The sequence below is a fragment of the Artemia sp. Qi Xiang Cuo genome, chromosome 5 (genome assembly GCF_049724085.1).
Source record: "Artemia sp. Qi Xiang Cuo chromosome 5, ASM4972408v1, whole genome shotgun sequence".
NCBI classification, from domain to species: Eukaryota; Metazoa; Arthropoda; class Branchiopoda; order Anostraca; family Artemiidae; genus Artemia; species Artemia sp. Qi Xiang Cuo.
The window spans coordinates 38840116-38864857 of NC_142798.1; the positions used below are offsets into that span (position 1 = coordinate 38840116).

Below are 24742 nucleotides of genomic sequence, written 5' to 3' on the forward strand. Positions count from 1 at the left end.
ACTTAAAACAAACAAAAATTAGTGCTTCATAGTTTATGCAAACTACATCTGAGAAACTATCTAAAACAATCTGACTCGTGAGATTTCCCTGTATCTGTAGTCATCTGGAAAACTAACGCTTTACTGAAAACACAAGACCGCAAAAACACAGATGCAAGATAATAGATATTCTCTTGGGGACAAAATAGTCCTAAAGTAGCCCGCAAAAAATGAAAGAATAATTTATTAGGCTCTCTATAATCTTTCGCTGGCCATGCAATCTGTAACTCTTAGTATACGATTTAAGTTCTCTGAAAATTCAAGTAAGCTCAGTATTCAGTTAAGCCTAGATGTTTCAGAACTCTGCAAGTATAGCGAAATACCACGGGTCAGATTATGTGAACTAGTTTTGTAGTTCTATGTTGAATAAACTAAGAAGCAATAATTTTTGTTAGTTTGAGTTTCGACTATAGTCTTTACGGACACATCCGGAAACGCGGAAAAACAAGTAGTAGCGAAAAACTCGAAAAACGCTATATAAACACAGGGCCGTATCCAGTATTTTGTTCGGGAAGGGGGGGGGGGTACACAAAAATAACCAAAAAATGTATACAAAATTTTTTTTATATCCATTTTTGTTACGTTCTTACGAGGCAGAAAAACATTGGGGGGAGGGGGGGGGTTCAAACCCCATACCCCCCCCCCCCCTGGGTACGGCCTTGTATAAACATGCACTGAAGATCTTTGAGGATTGCAACTTTTCCTGCCTTAAGTCTTTGGCAAACAGGTATATTTCCGAAAATCATACCTCTTGGTTTCAGTTTTACAGAATGTTTTAATTCATTTTATCAGAAAACAATTTTTTTTAAACATGCATAAGCCAAGTATTGAACGGCGAATCAAATGTAAGACTTATTTCTTAGCTGTATCTTTATGGACCTTTACTGTATTATACCCCCCCCCCCAAGAATCACTTTTACGCATACATTAATGCTAATATATATGGAACTCATGAAACTCGAAAATATATTGAAAACGTGGAATCTCTCCAGGTTCACTTAAAGTCCTGTGCCCTTAGGAGGGAGAAGGGGTTGAGTTAAATACTTCGGAACTCTAAAGCGCAGATTGAAGAGTATTGTCTGGAGCGTGCCTAGGATTACAAATTAAAAGAAAAATCGCAAAAGAAATTTGAGGTTTCTGAGGGGGAGTTGGAATTAAGGCAGGGAGACTTTTTTTTACAGCTTTTAAACAGTTTTCGATCGATTGACTATCTTAAAATTTTCATTCATCGGCATTTTGACCTTATTAGACATGGTTTGTTGTTTTATGGTGGAACCTGGCTCTTGGTTTTGGGGCGGTCTCTTTTGTGACTGAGAAAAGCGCTAGGTGCATTAATTTTAATTCAAATGTTCCCCCTCACGATTATTTACGGTCTTTGATTAGGTAGGATTATCTCTGGAAAAAATAGATGACGCAACAGTTATATTACGCTGATTTTCCTTGATTTTCAAAGTTGAGAACTTCGAACCTCCAGTTAAGGATTTTAGACTATGACAAACTCAAACGATTTTGTTGTCAAACGCCTTACAAAATCATGCCGATCAGTGGTAGTTCTTGTCTTAATAACAGATAAGTCATTAAACATATAAAAATTACAGCATAACCATCGTGGTACAAATTTATATGCTAACTTGAAATAACACAGAGTCAGACCAAAACCTAAGACATTTAAATATCAAACTTCCCGAAAAAAAAAAAATCAAGTTCAAATATATATCACAGTAGAGGAATATATACAGTAGCGAAATGTTTCTCCAAACATGACACACATTTCATAACGCGTTATTCGGGAAGTTTTCGGACCGTCAGAGCAATAGATTCAGCTGCTACATAGCATTCAATCAGGTCGGCGCTAAACATTTATTATTGCGAAGGCGGGGTCATGAAGCTTGTGTGGTTTTAGATCTGTGTCGAAAATTTTCAATGGAGAGTATAGGATTTTCCGCTACTGTATATTACCTTTACTGTGACATATAACCAATTACTGACGATTGAGTGTAGCATTAAAAACCTTGACGAAAGAGGGAACGAAACTATTTGCGTAATGCATATGGCGTGCTTTTACCGGCTGAATTTTCGGTACTGGTTCAGCTACTTGTCGCGGGAGCCGTTGGTGCGAAGGGAGATGCTCAGAAGGGAGGGTTTCACGAAGCGGCGGATTTGCCAAAATACCGACGCCAAACTTAAAACCCAATTCATCACGGCGTGCCAAAAGGGTTGTAAGGGGAAATTGTTTTAAAAAGGGAGCAATAAGGGACTTTGGGGGATTTATAAACTACCAGAAGAGCTCGGTAATGGATCCTTTCCAGGTGGTCCTTCTGATCCCAAGTCTGGCAGTAATGCCAAACGGGACAAGCATATTTACCAGCGGTCGGATAAACGTAAGGAAAATGCACAATAGGTGGGGGGGCACCATGACGAGCAAGGAGTCATAAAAAGATACGGTAAACAGGTTTGCCTGTTTGATCATCTCCTTTGCTGCATTAATGAGGGGGTTGGGGGGAGCTGTGTATATGATGTTATCACACTAATCTAGCACTTTCATTATAATTAGGTACTAACCAGATCTACATATGCTAAGCGTTTCACAATCCAGATCATTATGTATCGAAAGTTCAAGGGTTCTATATATTCCTAAAAGTTTGACATTCATAATTCTACAAACTGAAACTTTCTGTAAAGCAAGAGATGGGTTGTCCCTCAGAAAAGAAAAGTTAATGCGAGTGATTTTTGCTCTCCTCCCCTTGGCGTGATAAACTCACCATGATTCTATCTGTCTGGCTTGAAACACTCCGTTCACCGAGCTCCAGCACTGATAAGTCATCAACGAGCTTCAAGCGAACCGACTCATCATTTGCCAAGGCATTTACCATTGACAAACAAACTTAGAGGGCCTAAAATTGTTCCTTGGAGAACACCACAGTAGATTGGCTGGGGGCAGAATAGGCTGATTTGTACTTCTTTTTTTTACTTCTACCTGAATGAAAAGTTGCAACTATTCTTACAAAATATGCATCAACATTAAAATTTTTCAATAGCTTGCGGATAAGAGTACTATGGCAGATAGAATCGAATGCTTTCTTGTCGGTCAATCGGAATGAGGTTGACCCAGCGTCCTGGTTCATCTAGATGCTTTAAAATCTTATCAAGCAAATATACTAAATAATCGCTTTTTGGGAATATTCCCAAATTATTGAGGGTCAATTTTATCCAGAATAAAAGTTTTCAGCCACTCAGCGATGAAACTTTCATATATCTTGCTAAAAATAGGAGTAACCATAATAGGACGCACACCAGTAAAATCACAGGCGGCTTCTTTTTTTGGGGATCTACTGATTCGGCATAATCAGCCCTGGGGGAAATTACGAAATAGTGACGCATCAGTGCTATCCGTGCAAAAAAGTGATTTTACTTTTTGTTCTACGCGGGGGACTGTAAGTTAGTTAGGGGTTTTCGGCAATGACAATTTTAACGGCGTACTTTGTATATCGATTTGAAATCATTTTTAAGAAGTTTCAGGCTCTTTAGCAATTGTCAAAAAGCTGAGAATCCCAATAGCAAGCATAGCATAAATTTTCAATACTTACAAATTATCATTCTGTTGAATATTAATAATAGCTGGTATTTCTGAATAAGTGTCCATTAGAATATGCGTCTCACTAGACAGTTTCTTAGGAAACGCGCTTTTAGACTTTCAGTTACTATGGGCTGCTCTTTAATAGGTTGCAGCTGCTACTTCAACCATGATCTTATCAGCTTCACCGTAAAAATATACCTCTGATTCTTTTTTCCATTTTTGTTTCTGTCATGGACAATAAGTAAGTAATATAGTAAATGGTGTTTTGACGTTAAATTGGCTGGGACTGCAAATGTACTACATTTTTATTATTAATTTTATCGGCTAACCATTTTATTTATTAATATCAAAACAGGCCGCAGGGATGCTGTATAAGGGCAGGAAGAGAGTGCCTATGATGCACTCGATCAAGTAGATGATGGGTAAACTAAATTTAAGGTAAACTCTAAGGATTTAGGGCCATCTCCATCAAACCATCAAAGATTATTAGCCTAATTAACTTCAGCATTTTTTATTTAACAGACATGCTGAACTTTTCAAATCAAATTTTAATGAGATTAGACGATCATTTTATATTTTCAGTTATGAAAGTTGTAACTACAGAAGCCGCCCAATTAGAAACGTTTGCTTTTATTCATTTATACATTTAGCATCAGGGGGAACTCAATAACGACATAGAAAACTGCTCTATCGCAACTTAACTGCTTTTGCAGAGCAAAAACAAACAAAAAACCCTTCAACTTCTCTAGTTCCTAAACACCTTGGAAGTCAAAAACGGAAAGTGAAAGTGCTAATATTGATATGTTCTTGGTTTTTATAATAGCATTATGTTTATTATCAGATTTTTTAAAATTTTTATCACGTACAAAGTATTCAACCGTCTTCTATCGGCTCAGCTTCGCAAACTTTATTACATGCATATAATTATCACGGCATACATATAATTTGGCTACTGTAGAGATAGGCGTCTTACATTTTTTATTGCTCAATTGTAAATCGCAGAGGTCCATTTACAGGTACCCGATTTAGCAAAAGTGTGTTATTTACTAATGGTGGGTAGCGCCGACTTAGTTTTGGGTAGTGCAGATTTAGTTTCGCGACTGAAATAATTTATAATCTTTGAGTTGATAAACGCTAAAAGTTAAACTTGCTTTTCAGCCTATTGCCTATTCTCCCATACGTGCAAGCATAATGGGCTCCTGGGGAGGGTGTGTCAGCCTGGGTGTTTGCATCTCATCCTCTAAAAGACCAAAAATATGTAATTAAAGGTGAGATTTTGTGTGAAAAATGTGATATTTTTCTGGAAAAAAGCAACATCTTTAAAACCTCTCCCCTCCCCCTTTGGTGAAATGTAACGTATAGTAATCATATTTTAAAATTCAACCCCCGTGATAATTTTGTATTAGTTGTAGTGAATATTTTGATTTTAGGGTATTTGACCCCATTTCATGGAATTGGTAACCGCCTAAAGATTGTACAGTTTACGCACAACCTGACAATTTATTTGCATTCATTGCCAAGGCCAAATTACCTATTTGGTTGAAAATAATAGAATTGCGTGACAAATTGACCTCTTACTGTGCTTAATTGTTAAGTCGTGAGCTTTATTTCCGTTTTTGATTACGCACATATTTTGTTGTGATTATTTTTTCATTTCCATATTTTAAAGTAAGGACCACGCCCTGAAGAACCAGTTATAAGCTACAACGATTAGAATTCACATTTGATTTCATCAAGCCAGAAACACTGTTTGTGATTATTTGCCACTTTGATTGATACGACAAGTAAAGCAGTACAGTGTTGCTAACAACTGAAAAAAAGGTATCAGAAGCTCCTAACCCCAATTATTACTGCATTTGAGGAAAGAAGGTACCCTTGCTTTTTGGGGAAGATATTGCTTTTAAGTACTTCAAGGGCAAAATAAGATATAGTAAATTGGATCTGATCGTTCGATCGAGCGTTCTTTGCTAAATATTTTATAAATTTCATTTCAAACAGTTCGTGGTAATGAACTGTAAGTAAGGAGCGACCCGGCTCAATAGTAACCGAAACTCTAAAAAATCGTAAATCTAAGATCGTAAATCTAAACCAATAGATACATCAAAAGAATCGAATTTTTATGCTGATTTTAAATATTTAAGTTTCAGCAAGTTTAGTCTTACCCATCAAAAGTTACGAGCCTGACAAACATATTTTCGAAAAAAGGGGGAAACAACCCCTAAAAGTCATAGAATTTTAATGAAAATCACACCATCAGATTCAGCGTATCAGAGAACCGTGCTGAACAGGTTTCAAGCTCCTATCTGCAAAAATGTGGAATTTTGTATTTTTGCCAGAAGAAAGATGATCGTATTAACCAAGTGGTCCTAGAATGTCGAGAGAGGGCTCTTTTCAACGGAAATGAAAAGTTGTAGTACCCTTTTTAAGTGACCAAAAAAATTGGAAGGCAACTAGGCCCCCTCCCACGCTCATTTTTTTCCCGGATCAAAATTTTGAGGGGGAGGAGGTTACGTGGGAGGATCTTTCCACGTAGGAATTGTTCATGGAGGAAGATAATTTCCATGGAGGGGGCGCTGGATTTCCAGCATTATTTAAAAAACTATCAGAAAAAAACAACAACTGAAAATAAGGTGCAACAATTAAACTTAAAACGAACAGAAATTATTACGTATGTGAGGGGGTCCTTCCCCTCCTCAATACCTTGCTCTTTCCGCCAAAGTATTTTTAGTAATTTCATAAGAGCTATTTATTCTAATTAAACGGCCTTTGTCTGTAAGGAAGGAGCGACCCGGCTCAAGGGTAACCGAAACTCTAGAAAACAGGTTTTTGATACCAATAGATAAATCCAAAGAATCAAATTTCAATGCTGAATTCAAATATATAACTTTCATCAAGTTTAGTCCTACCCATCAAAAGTTACGTGCCTGAGAAAATTTGGCTGATTTACGAAAAAAGGGGGAAAGACCCCCTAAAAGTTCTAGAACCTTAATGAAAATCACACCATCATATTCAGCGTATCAGAAAACCCTGCTGTAGAGGTTTCAAGCTCCTATCTGCAAAAATATGGAATTTTGCATTTTTTACCAGAAGAAAGATAACGAATGCGTGTTTTTTTTTTTTTTTTTATTATGTTGTCTTTTTTCCCAGGGGTGATCGTATCGACCCAGTGGTCCTAGAATATCGTGGGAGGACTCATTGGAACGGAAATTAAAAGTTCTAATGCCCTTTTTAAGTGACCAAAAAATGAAGGGCAACTAGGCCCCCTCCTACGCCCATGTTTCTCCCAAAGTCACCTGATCAAAATTTTGAGATTTCTATTTTGTTCAGAAAGGTTGAAAATATGAGAAGCATGCCCTTTAGGATAACTTAATTCCCAGAAGTCCCCGGGGGGAGGGCTGGACGCTATGAAATTTACCCAATGTTAACCTTTAGTATTGACTATTTGGAAGTATCCAGACGTATTCAGGGGGGATTTTTTCTGGTAGTAGGGGGGTGGATGGGTCGCGGGTAATTTAGGAAGATCTTTCCATGAAGGAAGTTTTCATGGGGGAAGGGACATTGCTATGAAGGGGGTGCCGGATTTCCCAGCATTATTTAAAAAAAAAAGATCAGAAATTAAATAAAAAAAACAAACAAGTTTTCCAAATGAAAATAAGGAGTAACATCAAAAAACTTAAAACGAACAGAAAATATTACGAGTATGATTGGGTTCACCCCCTAGTCAATACCTCGCTCTTTAAGCCAAATATATTTTAGTACTTTCATAAGAGCTATTTATTCTAAATAACGGCTTTTGTGATTAAGGGGTTGTTTTTAAAAAATTGGAACAAAATTCGAACTTTAGCTTAAAGAGCGAGGTATTGACTAGGGGGCGAGCCCCCTAATATACGTATTAAAAATATATGAATATAGAAGTTCGTTACGTAAGTTAATTCGTAAGTTACGTATATTTATTACTAATAAAAACGTTCGTAAATAAAAAAACGTTCGTAAATAAAATTAAACAAGTTTCGAGAAAGCCATTTAACCAAATAAAAGTAAAATTAATATGCAAATTTTGTTTTAATTATTCATGTAAGGTGAGCCAAAATCAAAACCTGCATTAATTCAAAAACGTTCGAAAATTAAATAAAAAAACAAGTTTTTTTAACTGAAAGTAAGGAACGACGTTTAAACTTAAAACGAGCAAAAATTGTGCCGTATATGAGTGGGGCTGTCCCCTCCTCAACGCCTCGCTCTTTACGCTAAAGTTTGACTTTCTCACAACTCTTATTTTTTTAAACAATAAAAACTTTAGCGTAAAGAGCGAGGCGTTGAGCATCGCTCAACGCCCCTTTCATATACGGAATAATTTCTGTTCGTTTTAAGTTTTAACGTTTTAAGTTAAAAAACTTGTTTTTTTTTATTCTTAAAGAATCGGAACAAAATTCGTACTTTAGCGTAAAGAGCGATGTATTGACGAAAGGGCGAACCCCCTCATGTACGTAATAAAATTATGCGAATGTAGAAGTTCGTTACGTAAGTCAATTCGTAAGTTACGTATATTTATTACTAATAAAAATGTTCGCGAATAAAATTAAAAGTTCTAGTGCCCTCTTTAATTAACCAAAAAAATAAAGGGCAACTAGACCTCCTTCCACATCCCTTTTTTCTCAAAATTTTTAGATCAAAATTTTGAGATAGCCATTTAGGAAAGAAAGGTAAAATTAATCTGCAAATTTCGTTTTAATTATTCATGTACGGTGAGCCAAAATCAAAACCTGCATTAATTAAAAAATGTTCAGAAATTAAATAAAAAAAAGAAGTTTTTTTAAGTGAAAGTAAGGAGCGACATTAAAACTTAAAACGAACAGAAATTATTCCTCAACGCCCCGCTCTTTACGCTATAGTTTTTTATTGTTTTAATAAGTAGAGTTGTGAGAAAGAGTCAAATTTTAGCGTAAAGAGCGGGGGCATTGAGGAGGGGACAGCCCCTTTCATATACGGAATGATTTCCGTTCGTTTTAAGTTTTATTGTCGCTCCTTACTTTCAGTTAAAAAAAACTTGTTTTTTTTATTATTTAATCTATCAACAGGCTCATTGATTCTTGCTAGTTAGCAGATTAGCGATACATTTTTCTCCAATGCAATTGTTCTATTTATTGGCGCCTTGTCCTCTTTTTTTATCCCAATTCAGCGTCGGAAGGGTAGACTGATACGCTACTTCGGAACAAAGAACGTAATCTTGCTTTAATTCCCCCAAAAATAAAGAGCAACGCTAGGCAGTGGATAAGAAAAATAAAAAGAAGGGGAAGAATCAGATTCGTAAACACAACGTATTGACTGTTGATCTTATGTTGCTTTTGTATCCTTTTGAATTTCATAAGATAATCTTTCACATTGCTAATACCAGGGAAGAACTTCAAACAGCACTTGCACGGAAATGCAAATCTTTTCTCTGGATATGGTCCAACATCCTTCGGTATTAACCTCCTTCTGCCCTATTCACTGGAAAAATCTTCTTATCCAACCTAGATTTAAGTGTTTTCAACCTACTCCTCATAAGGACTACTAAACTAAGATAGTTTTCTCTTCTAGCTATCCGCGTGACATAAGTCTTCAACCGCCTGTGGCTCCTTGTGGATTGAACAATCGCACAAAAACATCGCCTGAAAGCAAAATCCAAGAAAAAGACATTTCTTCAACTTGTAAACCACGCACAAAGAGACGCCACCCTAAAGTGGCATCACCTCTTAATGGCAAACCACTCGCTGTATCCTTGGATCAATGGGATTCTCCTGTTCCATCCCAGTTTGAGAACAGTCGTGTACCAAGGGTATCTGCCACCAAAAAAGTTACAAAAAAATCGAAAAATTATGTCTCCTTTGGATCTAATGGCGATTTTACCAGAAACGATATGAATGTGATGCCAAACAATAACCTTCAGTCTGAAAACATTTTTCGTATTGACAGCACTAGTAATTACTGTGAGAGCTATTTAGAACCTAATATTTTTACAAATAGTTTGAATGTGTGTAATTTTCAACGTCCTTCAGAATATCCATTAGAACAATATTGGGACTCTGGATCTCATTTGTTATTTTCTGAGTCTATGCAAGGTCTTCCAACCTCAGTTCCATTATTTTCTACAGGCTCCCATATAAATTGTACCTATTTTGAGCATAGCTATGCCAGAAACGAAGCTCTCATCCCCTTGTCTGATGGCACGGAAGCGGGTGTAATATCAGTAGACATATCTCAGGCTCCAGAAAAAGATTGTCAAAAATATAAAGAGCCAGACCCTCAGTATACGAACTTAGACCGAAGATATCCCCAAATTGATCATAATTATCATTCATCCATGCAACCTATAGCAGAATCAAGCCCTTATTTGTCTCCGCCGTGGGGTGTATCAGGTCTTCCTTCAACATCCTCGAATTTTCCTGATTTGAGTAGGCCTTCTAGCGATTTAGAACCTGGCCAGTCAGCGAAGGCTGGAAGTAAGCTTCAGGTTGTGCATACTGATTGCAAGGAAAACTTTACAGACCCTTCCGTTGGCGGTGTTGCCATCGCTTTAACCCATGGATCTGTTTTGTTCGAATGTGCACGACATGAATTGCACGCTACAACTGCACTGAAAAAACCGAATCGAAAGCACCCAACCCGTTTAAGTTTAGTCTTTTTCCATCACAAAAATCTCAATTTGCCTAATCATGGTTTTCATGAATATGCGAAAAAAATAAAAAATAAAGAAGCTGCGTCCTTCGACAGACTCCAAAAATTGACTCCAAATCTTGTTGAATTAGGAATTCCTAACATTTGCTAGTTTAGTGTTTTCAGTAAAGAACAATTTTTATCGTGGTACTTGCGTGCACACCTTGTATGCGACGCTTCCCTAATAATTAGTTAAGAACCTTTCCAGACTTTGAAAAGATAATTATCAGAAGGCATAAGTTACATTTCTTTTAATTTGAGAAATTATTTTTATATCAAAAGTGTGTTTGAATCGTCTACCTCTTGATGCATGATGAATTTATGGCAATTTTTCTGGACTTGTTGCCGTATTGTCTGTATACATGTCCAAGAGGAAAAAGGTTAACAAAGTTGCTTTTCTCTCTTGTTGACGTTTCTTTACATTCGAGGTGTGCACTTGACCACTTCCTTTTCTATGGCTTTTTTATATCTACTAGCCATAATGAGTGTAATAATTTTCCATTGGTTTAGTATTTCATTTCGCAAAGCGTTACTAAGAAATGAGTTGAGTTTCACATTCTTTCATACTTTTGTTTTATTAGATTTGCTTTCAAGGCCGTATCCAGGGTGGGGGGGAGGGGGTTTGACCCCCCCACGAAATGTTTAAACGCAACAAAAATGAATATAAACAAATTTTAATGCATTTTTTAAAGGTTTATTTGTAACCCCCTCCGAAAATTACTTTTGTACCCCCCCCCCAAAAAAAAGATCCTGGATACGACCCTGTTTGCTTTACCAAGTTTTTTCATTGTACGTTGTTACGAGTACCAAATATCTATAACTGTATATCGTTGAACGACTCATTTTAAACGTGCTTCAAATCAAACTGCTTATGAGTTCTTTTCTGTTGTCTGCTTCTCAATATTAGTTGTTCAAAAAATAAATATAATGTCATTAACGTGTACGACGATTGCCAAAAAGTCAGAAGACATCGACTCCTTAATTACGTTTTTGGGAAATTTTAAAAGCTGAATGTGAGGGGAGGGGGTGAGTCATAAGAACGTTTACGAGGGTATTTAAACCTCCAAGTTTGTAACTCATTCTTCTTCACTTAACAGCTGTCCTCATTTAACTAACCCAATTAAATGGGCTCTGGCAACTTCTAATAGAATTAAAGTTGAGGTCTTTTGATTTTGAAGAGCCTTCTAGTTGCCGAGTCATGATGTCACATCTACTTAAAAAGTAAAGAGAGATTTGCTTTATATTTTACAGATTATTTCGAACTAGTGTCTTTATGTAGAAGATTATTTGAAGCTTAACGATGTTCAAAATTTTAAGGTGTTAAAAAATTGCTTAATAATAATATAAAAACTAAAGGGGCACAAAGGGAATATTTGATTATTTTTTTTCCCTGTACAATAAGGTCATATTCTTGCTCCCAAACGAACGTGGTTTTTGACACTTTAGGCATCAGATTAGTGGATGAGGGTACTGGGGTCTCCTTTGCGGATTTAAGCTACTGCAGGTCCATTTCCAGAGGCTCAATTTCTTTATAAGGTATTCCGACAAAAATGTTTCAACACCTCCTATTCGAAGACTTTCATAACTAATTGTATATACCCAAATGTGCCCAAATGAAGCCACAATATTTTCCTACACACTTCATTTTTTGTAATATTAAATTACGGAAGAACTCTATCCGAGTTTGTCTTCCTTATTTTCGTAAACCTCGTTCTGTTGTAAAGTCATGACAGTGCAAATGGGTCATCCTTTGGTCTTGCACATGACAACCATGTAACTACATTTTATTGTGATGTTTCTTTTACCATGCTGCTGTTTATAGTGACGATTAAAATAAGTATATTTAAAAATAGGGTACATAAATGTATCTTGTTATAATAGGATAATAATCTTTTTTTAATTCTTATGTATAGATACTTGGACGTTGCCTATCGTTGATTTAAAAGTTCTGTTTTTAATTGTAGGATGTTGTTTTGTTTCCTTTGATGATATACTAGTTGTGTGTAGGTTGTACACAAGTGTCTTTTATTTTTATTCCTTCTCTAAAAGGATTAGAATTTCCTTTCATTCATGTTGAAAGTCTTTTTCAACTTTTTAGCATTATTAAGTAGATTGGAGTTTCGACTTTTTGTTGACATGTCGCAGATGTTTCTTCAAAATTAACACTATTCGTCGGTGTATTTTTTAGTTAGCAATTATTAAGTACAGTATAATACTTAAAAATTAGTAAAACATAAATCAATTTGCAGGCCTCGATTTTCCAATACGCTCACTAGGCCCAGGCTTAGGCGCACAATGCCAGGGGGCGTAATAAATTATCACTGAGTGATTTTTTTCTTAACAATAACTGGACTGATATGATTTATCGTCAAAGGGTCATGTGCACTCTGCTGCCCCGCTGCCTATTCACGGGAAAGTGATTTTAAACAACATAGGATTTCCTTGGCCAGTTCTAAACTGTCAGATGTCTCACAAGAATGGTAGCTGAGAGTTCGGTATCACCTCCCTCTTTCATTACTTTTGTCTCATCATTTGCGTTCTGTTCATCGCTTCGGCTATCTCTGAATTTTCTGGGATTTCCCCGAAAATATTGCAAAAACGGAGCGGCAAAACCGCATGGGCTTAGAAGCGTCAAAGCTTTAAATCAAGCCCTGTCAATCTGTCGTGATGAGCAGGACTTTGGAGTAGCAGACTGGTAATGCTGATTCTTAAATTTACAATTGCTAGAAGAATCCTCTTGACTCTAATTCTCAAAGCTACGGCTCTTAATTCCGGCCTCTAAAATGTTAGCTACTAAAATTAGACTCTTGCTTTTAATAATGTATTGTTGCAATAATCATTATTTAGATTGATATTTGGTGGTTAATATTAAGTGAAAAGCATGTTGATTACTGATTTATAAATTCACCCAGGAGCAGTGACTCCTAGGAGCATTTCATTCCCACTGCAAGACTGCAAGACCATAGTTTTGAACCACTTGGCATTCTTTTATCATCATATTAGCCCTCACTTCTCCACAGTGGTCATGACAATGTTAGAATGGAAGCTACATAAGGTGCTAATATAAGTGGATGAACATCTATTTTTGTTAAAAATTTGTTTTTATCTTATAATTTTAGCATTTTATTTCTGATAAGGGAAAGAGCTTCCATCCTTAGTCGTACATTTTTTTTTGTAGCTAGACAATTACTAAATGATGCCAGTTGGAGTTCTGTTCCGCTGATGGTGGTGCACGGGGCTCACAACCGCAAATATGCAAAACATTGATGTATCGCCAATATATATATATATATATATATATATATATATATATATATATATATATATATATATATATATATATATATATATATATATATATATATATATATGCATATGTATATAGAATATATATATATATATATATATATATATATATATATATATATATATATATTTATTTATATATATGTAGTCTACTAAACAATGCAAAGACAAGGAGTCGTGTGCGTTCCTGGTTCAGTTTGGTTGAAATTGGTCGCTTTTGAAAAACGTTCAGATAAGATATGGAAGGTCGCTCAGCAGTTTTATTTTTGATGCAAAATAAGTTGGGAGCTTAAAAGAAAGGTTATTTACTCATTTCTAATATTTCATATAGTTAGTCTTTTTTGAATAGGTCAGAAATCGAAAGTTTATTCTATACCATATTTCTTAACACTGTTGAAGGGATTTTTTTTTTGTTTTCGCTCATTGTAGGTATGTTTTTTCTCCGTTGAGGTATAATTTGACATTTTTAAAGAAGCTTCGGCCTATGTTTGGCACCTGAAATTTGCCAAGAGTAAGCCTAATTTGTTTTGTATGGTGTGATGACTCATCATGCACTAGAATGATACTCTATCAAGTTGACATTAAACGTATGAAGGGCAGCAATCAGTAGTACTAAGCAAAAACCATTTTAAGTCACATTTTTCATTTAGAAGGATTTTTGTGTCAAGAAACAAGTGGTAAATCTGAATTTCAATAAGAAATATTAAATGCAATTTGCCGATTGTATTTTTGCTACTGAAAGTAACAGTTATGTCCCCTTTGTTCAAAAATGGCTTCAATCATATTTTTGGAAAAAGAGGAAAGGGACTATGCCAATTAATCTTCCCTGAAACAATACACACAAATATTTACATGGACTGATTTTACTATATTAAAAAGAAAAAAAAAGTGATTCAGATGATTTTTGCGTAATGCTGCTGAAATGTAACTTTCCTCTCTTTGATTTGAACTAGTCTTGTGTTGTAGCGTTTAGAGATCTCAACTTTTATATTGTTTTTCTTCTTCGATGTGTGTATAAATGCAGCAATAAGTGATTATTTAGTCCCTCTTTTCTATTATACTGCTCCATTCGTGAGATTGTGTTTCCCTGGAATTTCGTATTTTCTGATGCGATTTTTCTCTTGTGATTTTTGGAACGAAGAAAGTTATTTGGGGGATATTTGGCTTACTATTGGGGGGAACTGGATTTGGACCAGTACAAACTTTAAAATATTTTCACAAATTGTGCATTTTTTTTTATAAAAAGAGTGGCTAAGACATGCTCACGGATTATTTGCTCATTTTCTGCTTTTGTATTTTTTAGTCGATTGCCAAGAATTCGAATCTCTAGATTTTTTAGTATATCTAAAACTTTGCTTTTCACTCATTTTGTTACTTTATTGCATTCAATAAATTTTTAAACTGCTTTCGACAACATTGACCAGGAATAGCCATTTTGAGAAAATAAAGACATTATAATGCTATGTCTACAAGTTCAATAGGACACTTTCTTTTAAAACTGGTGAGTTATAGCTCTATATTCTTTAAGTTTTACCAATCGTACAGTTCTGTTTCACCGAATCTTATAAAGCTGTAGATGCTTAGTTTTTTTTTAATAATGTCTGATAGATTTGGACATTCGAGTCTTGGACTTAACCAAAGTTTTTGTCACGTTTTGCATGCGTTTAAACTTGGTATGTACAACTTATTTTTCGCTAATGGCTGTGGAAAATCTGAAACGGACTCTTGTACTTGGTACTTGCAGCTCTAGTTAAAATTGGTTTACTCTTGGTAAAATATTATATCCTGTTAAAAAAACCTTGCGGTTTTTGAACAACTGTACTTGCTACGACGAAAAGTAGTGCCGTCCAGAATTTAGAATTTCCTGTCAACTTGATATACTTTCGGAAATTGTATTAACTAAAATCTGAACCAGTAACGGTTTTAGGCCTTGTAAACGGGGGGGGGGGGAGCAAGGTACGCAAAAATTACAATCGCAACAATTTTTTAATCAATTAAGTTCCTTATTCAAGTGTAAAAATATGAATAAAACGAATTTAACTTCAGATGTAAGAAAACTGGGGGGGGGGGGGGTAGCTGTTTCGATTTGGATATGCTGCACTAAACACCATATCAGACTGGAATCTTGGCTGGAAAGGGTTGACCTTTTGTATTATTAGTGGGTCTGGGTCCATATAAAGAGCTTCCTTTTCTAATAGTTAACTCTAGGAGCATGAAGAAATCAAATCTGGTCAGAATCAATTAGGAATTTGGAAACTATGAATCCTGTAAAATTAGAAAAGATGACTTTGTTTTTGTGTTCTATTTTGAACTAGAAATATATCCTCAGAAAACATAAAAGTTTGGTTTCAAATCAGGCTCAATTGCTTGGATATAAGGTTTAAACCACGTGAATACATATTTCAAGTTCTAATATTCCACCTTCAATATCAAGTCAGGCCAAAACCCGCAAATATTCTTTGTTCATTATATCTGTGTTATGTAGATTGACAGCAAGGTCGTATCACCCAATAGACCAGTATAGACTGCAGCTTTGGGGCCCCCGAACTAGAGGATCTTTGTGTGTTTGTGGAGTTTTAGGAATATAGTTTTTTTGTGTGAAACTCCTTTTTCCGAGCCATTTCAAAAAATTTGCAATGCATATTTATATATTAAAAAAAAATTATTATTAATAAGGAAACCCAATGATTTGAAAATACAAAAAATGAAAAGTTGACGCAGTTTTAACCTCCTGTTTAAGATCCATTATTAAGGATAAGGGGCCCGATTTGGGGCCTTTATAGATTTACTTCAACATTTTGACAATACTGCTCTGTCTAAAGGACCCCTAAAATTTTATTAGCCCAGGTCAGGAGTGCATGCAGGACTTTTTTTTCGGAATAGGAAAAAGGCACAGCATAAAAAAAAGAAACAAAAACAGCAACTTTTATTAAAACGTCGGAGACCATGGAGAAATCATAATTATATCGAGATTTTGGGGTAGGAGAGCACATGCTTAAGACCCTGTGCAGGTTTCCTCCCCCCCCCCCAAAAAAAATCTGGACCTCCCCCCCCTCTGAGATAATTCTGTAGGATGAAAAGGGGTTAACCCTCTCCTCCCTATGCTACAGGATTGCTACACTCCATGCTACAGCTGTCTCTGTTAGCCTGTAGCATATTAAAATCCGATTCATCTGAGTTGTTATAACCGTTTTCTCTAGTATTTGAGGTTTATTATATAAAAATCAAATATAAATTACAAATATCTCACAAAAATAAAATACACAGATTTGTATAACACTATCTTTCAACACTACAACAACAAAAAACTAGACAAAATGTGTATTATTAACCGGCTTGACGAATTTGGCAAATACAGCAATGAGGAAACCAAAAAATGTCGTGGTATAAGCTATCTCCATTGGCATTCAGGGCGACCAATCGCTTCTGAACAAATTGCTGTTGACAATTAGCAGTGAAACCAAGGGGTATTGTACACAATCCACGGCACTGATTGGTCCTAAAATGATGAAAATTTATATATACAATTCACGCTTAAATACACTTAGTTTGGGATCTTAATTAGGAGACAGTAAAATGTTATGTAAAAATAAGTAAATCAAAACCACAATGAAAGCTCATATTTCATAGTATATGTGTACACAGCCAAAGTCTTAGGACTAAAACAGGGACGTGGTCGAATAGTTACAAATTCATTGACATATTTTTCATGTTTTACTGGGTTGTTCCTAATACAATTTTGTTTGGTCCAAATTTGGTTCTAAGGTGGATTAAGTCAGAAATCCATTCTCTATGTGCAGCAAAGCGGGCTGCAAAACGATAAAAAAAGAGCTTGCGACTTTTGAACTCTAATAATTTGGAAATACTCAAGTTTTATATCCATGATGTCATGATGTCTGAAAAAGGGAACATTCTTAAATTGCATGTTAAAACTATGTTTCAGCAATCGAAAATTGCCAAAATCTGCTTTTTAGAAAATTTAATGAGCGCTTTAAAAAGAGAGCAAGATGTTGCTGCTAATCAACATTTTTAATGGTACAAAAATGAAGGAAGGAATGATAAGGGAGGACACATGAAAGCCACTTCGAAAATACCGTTTTCTTCGTTCGCTTTACTTGTTGCAGGACCATAAACAGTTGCCCTCCCCTTATGCCGAGAAAGCTTTGGAACAAAGATCCCAGTTGTTGAGATTGTGTGCCAGGGCCTCGGCAAAACGGGATCTGTAGCTGTCCATTTGTGTGTTATATTTCTGAGAGTTCCTAAGGTTGTTTTTGACTGCGTTTCATCAATTTTTGAGTGAATGACCTAGTCGCTTACGCCATTCCGGAGACTGTCGCAAGAAGGACTTACTTTTAAATGTTTTAAAGTAAGTTTTTTTTTATTCTAAATAATATTTTCATGATTATCCAAAATTTGTGAGTGTGAGATGTTTAAAAAATTGACAAATCTATTTTAAGAGGAACAATCAGACACCAGCGTTCTTAATCTGTACTTTTAGTTTGTTTTATTCCGTTTCCAAACTGACGATAGGGTTGAGGAAAGAATTGTTTATTATAAAACAAAAAAGTTTGTTACTATTTTTCTAGCGGCGGATGCACAAAATACAAACGACTAATTATTGATTTTCATTGAAAAACAAAATACAAAACAAGTAATTATTAGAATTGGAAACACTGTCATTGATTTTTTAAAACCACCCAACTGTAGTCATTTAGCCTATTATTTCTAGTTTGGTTATAAATGGCGTGTGGTCAAATAGCTTGGGCGTGATCTTGAAGTCCATTTTTTGGCATTGGATATAATGAGATTATGATTACTTTTATAATGTTACATTCCCGTCTCTTCTGTCTTGACCACAACAATTTGGCGCAGACTTTGCATGGGAAAACATCGAAGTGTTTGCAATATAGTTGTGGAATATTTGCAATCAGAATGGCGTCTATATTAGAATAGACGCAAATCTTCGGTGCAAAGCTCAAATGAAATATTAGTTTGGGAGCACTGCAAGTAAGGCAGTACATTAGATTGGATCCTAGTTTTGTAACGGGGCAACAAAATCACATACTGTTAATCCTTACCAAGTTTAACTGAGGTTCCGTAGTTACTTTTTATTAACACATAACAAGAACAAAAGTCCAAGCGAGCACAGAAACCTGACACATAATTAAAGTTATTGACCTGGCTTCGGTGAATAAATTTTGATTATCAGCCTAGTAATTAGGCTGATAAAAAAAGAGCTTTTGATACCCTGGATGACAAGAATATAGGGACCTTCTCCCCACAACAGATTACATCCATACATGAAATTGCACAACTAGAACACTTCCTCTTACTTTCCGCCAAGTATGGATGAGATCCAATGTCCTTGTCTAGCAGATGTGGTGAATACACGAATTTATGAACCCGTTTATCCTACCCTTCCCCCACAGAGATCAAGAGAGGGAGGGCTCCCAAAAGCCAGAGCTATAATACTAGCTCTTTTCCCCCCACTTAGTATTGTTAATAACAGACGACCCTTTCTAAAAAGTGTCTTGAGAGCAAGGGATCAGTTTGCCTTTCCTCCTCCCCACAGAAGTATCGGTCCCTGGCTTCAAAAAGAGCTGGGCTTTGATAGCCAATAAGCATGACCCCTACATTAGCAGTTACTTTTTGGTAATCCTGGTTGAGATCCAAGATCCCCTTCCGGTAAATATCCGTATGACAAAGATTTATGAGCCCTTCCCCCACATAGGCCGCATACGATTCATACACTTAAAAAGAACAACTAGTACACTTTCACTTAATTTCCACCAAAAGTGTTGGAGATCTGACAAACCCGGTAGAAGTAGTTATGACAAGATTTGACAGCAAATCCCCTTTAAAGGTTGGATTTGATCCTGATCCCACGGAGCATAACTAATATCTTAGCCCTTACTTCCAAACAAATTTGGAAGAATTGTATGAACCTTCAGCTAGATCCTCCAATTCCTCTTCTTGACAAAGGCGGCATTGGTTCCAGGCCCCCCAAAAAATATAATTACAAAGTTTATTAGAATCTAACCGTTCTGGGTGTCCGAAGGACATGAGCTTAGAGACCACCTATCCCTCCCTCCGCAGAGGATGACTTGTGTAGCACCAAGGCGGCTGAGGCTAAGACAGCTGCACACGCTCCTTCCACTCTAATTTCTTCAAAGCCCTACTCCTTATCCCCTTTCTTGAACTTCTAGTTTTCTTTGTATCCTTCCTTATGACCTCTTCGAACCCCATCCGGGGACGACCTACTTTCTGTTTGACCCTGGAGGAATGGTGAAAAAGCATGATATTTGGCAATCAATCAGTTTTCATTTTGTAAAACGTGGCCTAGGCATTTGACCCTATCTCCAAGGTGATTTGTTACCAAAGAATTATTCAAATCAATTATTCAAATCACCTTTCTTTTTTAAAGAAAAATTAGGTTCTAAGAACTGATGAAAAAGTACTTATCAGGAGTTGGACATTCAGTGATAGCAACAAAGTGAAACTTTCCAAATATAATATTTGCTACCATAACAACTTTTTGTCAAACTAACATTATGGACCATTTGTTGATGATAAATAAGGATGAAAATAATGCAAATTATCCAGCAACTTTTGTATATAACCTAGGGTTGCTCTCAGGCATTATAGAGAAGGGAACTGGGATACATTTAAACATTAAGTTTATGTTGTAAAACAGGAATCAGATAGAAATAAAATAAATATACCATTTGATTCCAAATTCGATGCTCTTTCGAAATACAATAGCCTCTGCTATCAAAATTGCATCCCAGTCCCCCACCCCCACCATATAACGAAATAAAGTCCAAGGTTAAATGCAAAAGTTTAATGATTATTTTTTTGGATTATGATACACCTATTGACAAAAGATGAGTGAAAAAAAAAGAAAATGCAAGCCAACAAAATCAGGAAACCTTTGTATATAGCCAAGGGCTATGTTGGAGCAATCGGGGTTGCTGGGACACAATTGTAATGGCAATAATCATTATATTTAAAAAAGAGCATTAAATAGTGGATTATATGGTACATTTCTTTTCTTTTTTACGTGATTTCTGCATGAGATTCTGGATGAGAACCTTTTTGCTATTTTGGATAGTTGAAATAGATGATTGAAACTTTGAAAATGGCTATCGACTCTAGAGCCTAAATTATGCCCTTGAAAGATTTTATAATCTGCCTCTACAGCCTCCCTTTTCAAAGGGGCTTTTGACGAATTTTGATAAAATTTACTGTTTAAAAAATAAACCTCCAGAAATAAATCTAAATCACAAATGAGACCAAAGAAATTGTTTTGCCTCTCTAAAGTGCTAAATCCGGATTTGTAATGCTTTAAACTATTTGGAAAATATTCAATTAAAAAAAAAATGTGCCTTAAATTAAAAAAAAAAAGAAATCCTAAGAGGTCCTACGGATTAAAATTCTAGTCAAATCATTGAGATTGTATTTCAAAACCTACAGTCAAATACAATTTGACTTAAACCAAAATAAAGGAACAAATTGTTTTCTTCGAAAGTTATGACAGGGGCTGCATTCCAGGTTCAATAAAAAGTAACTAAAAGTTACGAAAAGGTTATTTCTTTCCATTCTTCATCCGTTATTTTTCTCAATTCACTTAACAGGATCTGAATAGTTGTTCAAATATGTATGTATATATATATATATATATATATATATATATATATATATATATATATATATATATATATATATATATATATATATATATATATATATATATATATATATATATATATATATATATATATATATATATATATATATATATATATATATATATATATATATATATATATATATATATATATATATATATATATATATATATATATATATATATATATATATATATATATATATATATATATCAATTCTCGTCTAATTGTTTTTTTCATTGTTAATTTAAACTACTCTTGTGTACTATTCAGTGACTTGTTATCCAGCCTGTAATTGTTTGGCTTGATAACATGTGACTTGTTATGGTAAGTTTTAGATTGTGATTTGTTTTAAAATTGTTATTGTTTTTCCAGCACCTGCATGATGGCTATGTATTATTCCTAGTTAAAAATTATCGAAGTTACTAATCGCCTTTCAGATTGAGTCTGCTCAATTTAAAATAAATATGACTTGGAAAGTAAATTTTAAAAGGGTGAATCTTACGCGCATCGTTCTGTTTTAACAAGCTGAGTGAGTTCATTGTTTCCTCCTTTCACATTCACTACAAACATCCAATTCCCTTTTGTATTAACTGCAGCTTTTGGAGATGCAAACTGAAATGTTGTTGGACACAAGGCATTCTCTTCATTTACTTGTCGAGCTGTGCGATGGACAACAGCATTTTGCCGTGCATATCTACAAAGAATACAATTTTATTGACTTATCTATATAACACTATTATTATTGATTATGAACTATAGCACTACTCATCCCCGTCGAAATTAAGAAATTGTGGTTAGGTTCGATTTCGAGCTGGATACACCGTTTGCAGTAGTCAAGTATCTGCGATATTGTTATGCTTCCCAATCATACTTTTACGATTTGCTCATACGATTGCTAAAAATTAAATTTGTTATCATTTTCCAAGCAATCTCGTAACTTTAAAAGCAATCACTAAAAACCCGTTTTTGTAGAAAGAACCTTTTTATGTGTCATGGCTGGGGTCTCTGTGTAGGTTTTTTATTTAGTTTATATTTTTAGTCAGATTTTTAATTGAATCAATTCCATTAATAATTCTAAAATACTTTATGTGAACAGCCAGGGCTGGTTTTAATTACCGAAAATTCCTGAATGGTCCTTAGGTAGAAAGAACTTTCAGACTCTTTCGCAAATTCTTTTTTCACTTATTTAAATTTGTAAAAATATACTGAGAAATGGCTGAACCAGATTTTTTTAAATGTTCTGTGACTTTTATCATCATGTACCAATTAAGATAGATGTTATTTCCATTTTAGGAATGAAAGCTTTGTACCACTTAGCATTCTAATTTCTATGGAATATTGAGCAATTAACTTTCGAATAACACAGTAAAATTCAGTAATTTTTAGACGATTTTATAAATGACTTATGCTCTGTTTCTCATTAATGAAGAGGAGAAGAGAGAGAGGGGAGAGAGGGAGGGAGAGAGAGATAAAGAGATAGGGAGAGAGAGTGCGAGAAAACTAAATCAAAACGAAAAAAACTCCAGCTTACTTTTCCCACCAAGGTACTTGTGGCGTAAAAGCTGTATAAGAATATATCTCTGGCTTTTTCTGGAAATAGGTTTGTTGTGATCCTTGATGCTGGGATGTAGTTTTCTGCTGTGTATGTTTCTGGGAGATCGTTTGCTGATGTCCTTGTGGTTGGGAGACATCTTGCTGCAGTCCATGTCGCTGAGAAACAGTTTGGCGCTCTCCATATTCTTGGAAAGCAGTTTGCTGTTGTCCATGATGCTGAGGAACAGTTTCCTGAGGGCTATACTGTAGAGGCGTAGTTTGAACTGGTCTGAACCCAGTACTTGACGGTATTCTAAATTCCTCGTTCATGTTCAGCCTCTGCTCAGGAACAGTTTCCTGAGGGCTATACTGTAGAGGCGTAGTTTGAACTGGACTGTACCCAGTACTTGACGGTATTCTAAATTCTTCGTTTGTGTTCGGCCTCTGCTGGGAAATCTTGTTTGTGGTTATCACGGGTTGTTTATTTGTAGCCACCTGAGGTATAGCTGTTGGCAAACTCAGGTTTGAAAATGTCCGGATTGTATTAGTTGGCCAAGGTTGGGAAAATGCTGGTTGACCAATTGAGAGCATTGTTTCGTTAAATTTTCTGAGATCTAAGCCTGCTATGATAACAGCTTCATTAGGTGGTGCTTGAACAGGTGTTGAAGCTTGAACAGGAAGCTTTGGACGTGCAGGAGGTCTGAAAATAAAGAAAATCAGTTACTTTTTTTGAGAAAAAGATTCTGAATTATGCTTAAACCTTCGAATAATAGTTTTACGAGCAAAAAGATGCTATAAAAATATGGTAAAGCCTCTATCGAGCGGAAAATATATCCCCAAACTGGGAAAACAAATTTCCAGGTGAAATAATTAGTTTCGGTCGAACTTTAGGTGGTTGTATAGATGGGGCTAGAATGGCTTGGATTGTAATGAGGAAGCTTTGTAATAATAAAAGTTCTGAAAATAGCAAAATCAAAGAAAAAGGACATAATTTTTGGCAAAAACCATAAATAGCAGAAGAGTCTTTGTAAAATATTTTCCAAAGCTAAACAGCATTCAGGAACACAAAGTTATGTGCTCACGACATTTCATACAAATTGTATCCCGGATTATCTGAATCATGAGCATTTTCTGCTTAAATCAGGTATACATTTATGGTAATTTTGATTTAGTCAACCCGCGAAATGGAGTCTGACTAGCAAAAATATTGTAGTAGGTGTTGGCGTATTATGAGCAAGCCGCCAGTACGAGGGTGTGTTGCTGGAGTAAAGAACAGATCAGATAAGAGAGAACAGATCAGACCAAGAACAGATCAGATCAGATAAGAGAGAACAGATCAGACCAAGAACAGATCAGATCAGACCGAGAACAGATCAGATCAGACCGAGAACAGATCACATAAGACCTAGAACAGATCAGATCAGACCAAGAACAGATAATATCATACCGAGAACAGATCAGATCAGACCGAGAACAGATCAGATCAGACCCAGAACAGATTAGATCACACCAATAAGAAATCAGACTAAACCGAGAATCGATCATATCAGACCGAGAACAGATCAGATCAGACCGAGAACAGATCACATCAGACCGAGAACAGGTCAGATAAGACCGAGAACAGATCAGATCAGACCGAAAACTTCTCGCTCAACTCAATCTCGCTCAATTTCTCTCAGTCTCTCTCAGTCTCCTCAATTTCTCTCAGTCTCCCCAATTTCTCTCAATCTGGCTCAATCTCTCTCTAAAAAAACACTAGGCAATTTAATATCAATCTTTGACCCCTAAACTCCATCGCTGGCTCTAATATTAGATAATATACCAATGGCTGCTATTCAAATGAAAACATATACAGACTATAATTATAAAATAACACAGGTAACCTAGAATCATCAAAAAATTC

At 35.5% G+C, this 24742-nt stretch overlaps 2 protein-coding genes across 2 annotated transcripts in view; one reads left to right on the plus strand and one right to left on the minus strand.

The window, feature by feature from the left end:
• The window catches only part of LOC148952120 (uncharacterized), a 97040-nt gene extending 83422 nt beyond the window's left edge, over window positions 1-13618 (plus strand). The window contains exon 9 of the mRNA XM_089089564.1: window positions 9194-13618. Within this exon, the coding sequence (XP_088945690.1) occupies window positions 9194-10421 (1228 nt within the window). The 3' untranslated portion in view covers window positions 10422-13618. The remainder of the gene's footprint in view (window positions 1-9193) is intronic.
• A 3193-nt stretch (window positions 13619-16811) lies between these two features.
• Window positions 16812-23541, minus strand: LOC148952121 (uncharacterized). The gene is made up of 3 exons (XM_089088851.1): window positions 22838-23541; window positions 21809-22000; window positions 16812-17114 (listed from the first exon to the last, which is right to left on the minus strand). Exons 1-3 carry the CDS (start codon window positions 23428-23430, stop codon window positions 16943-16945), a joined length of 957 nt encoding a protein of 318 aa, XP_088944977.1. The 5' UTR covers window positions 23431-23541; the 3' UTR covers window positions 16812-16942.
• Window positions 23542-24742: the final 1201 nt, after the last annotated feature.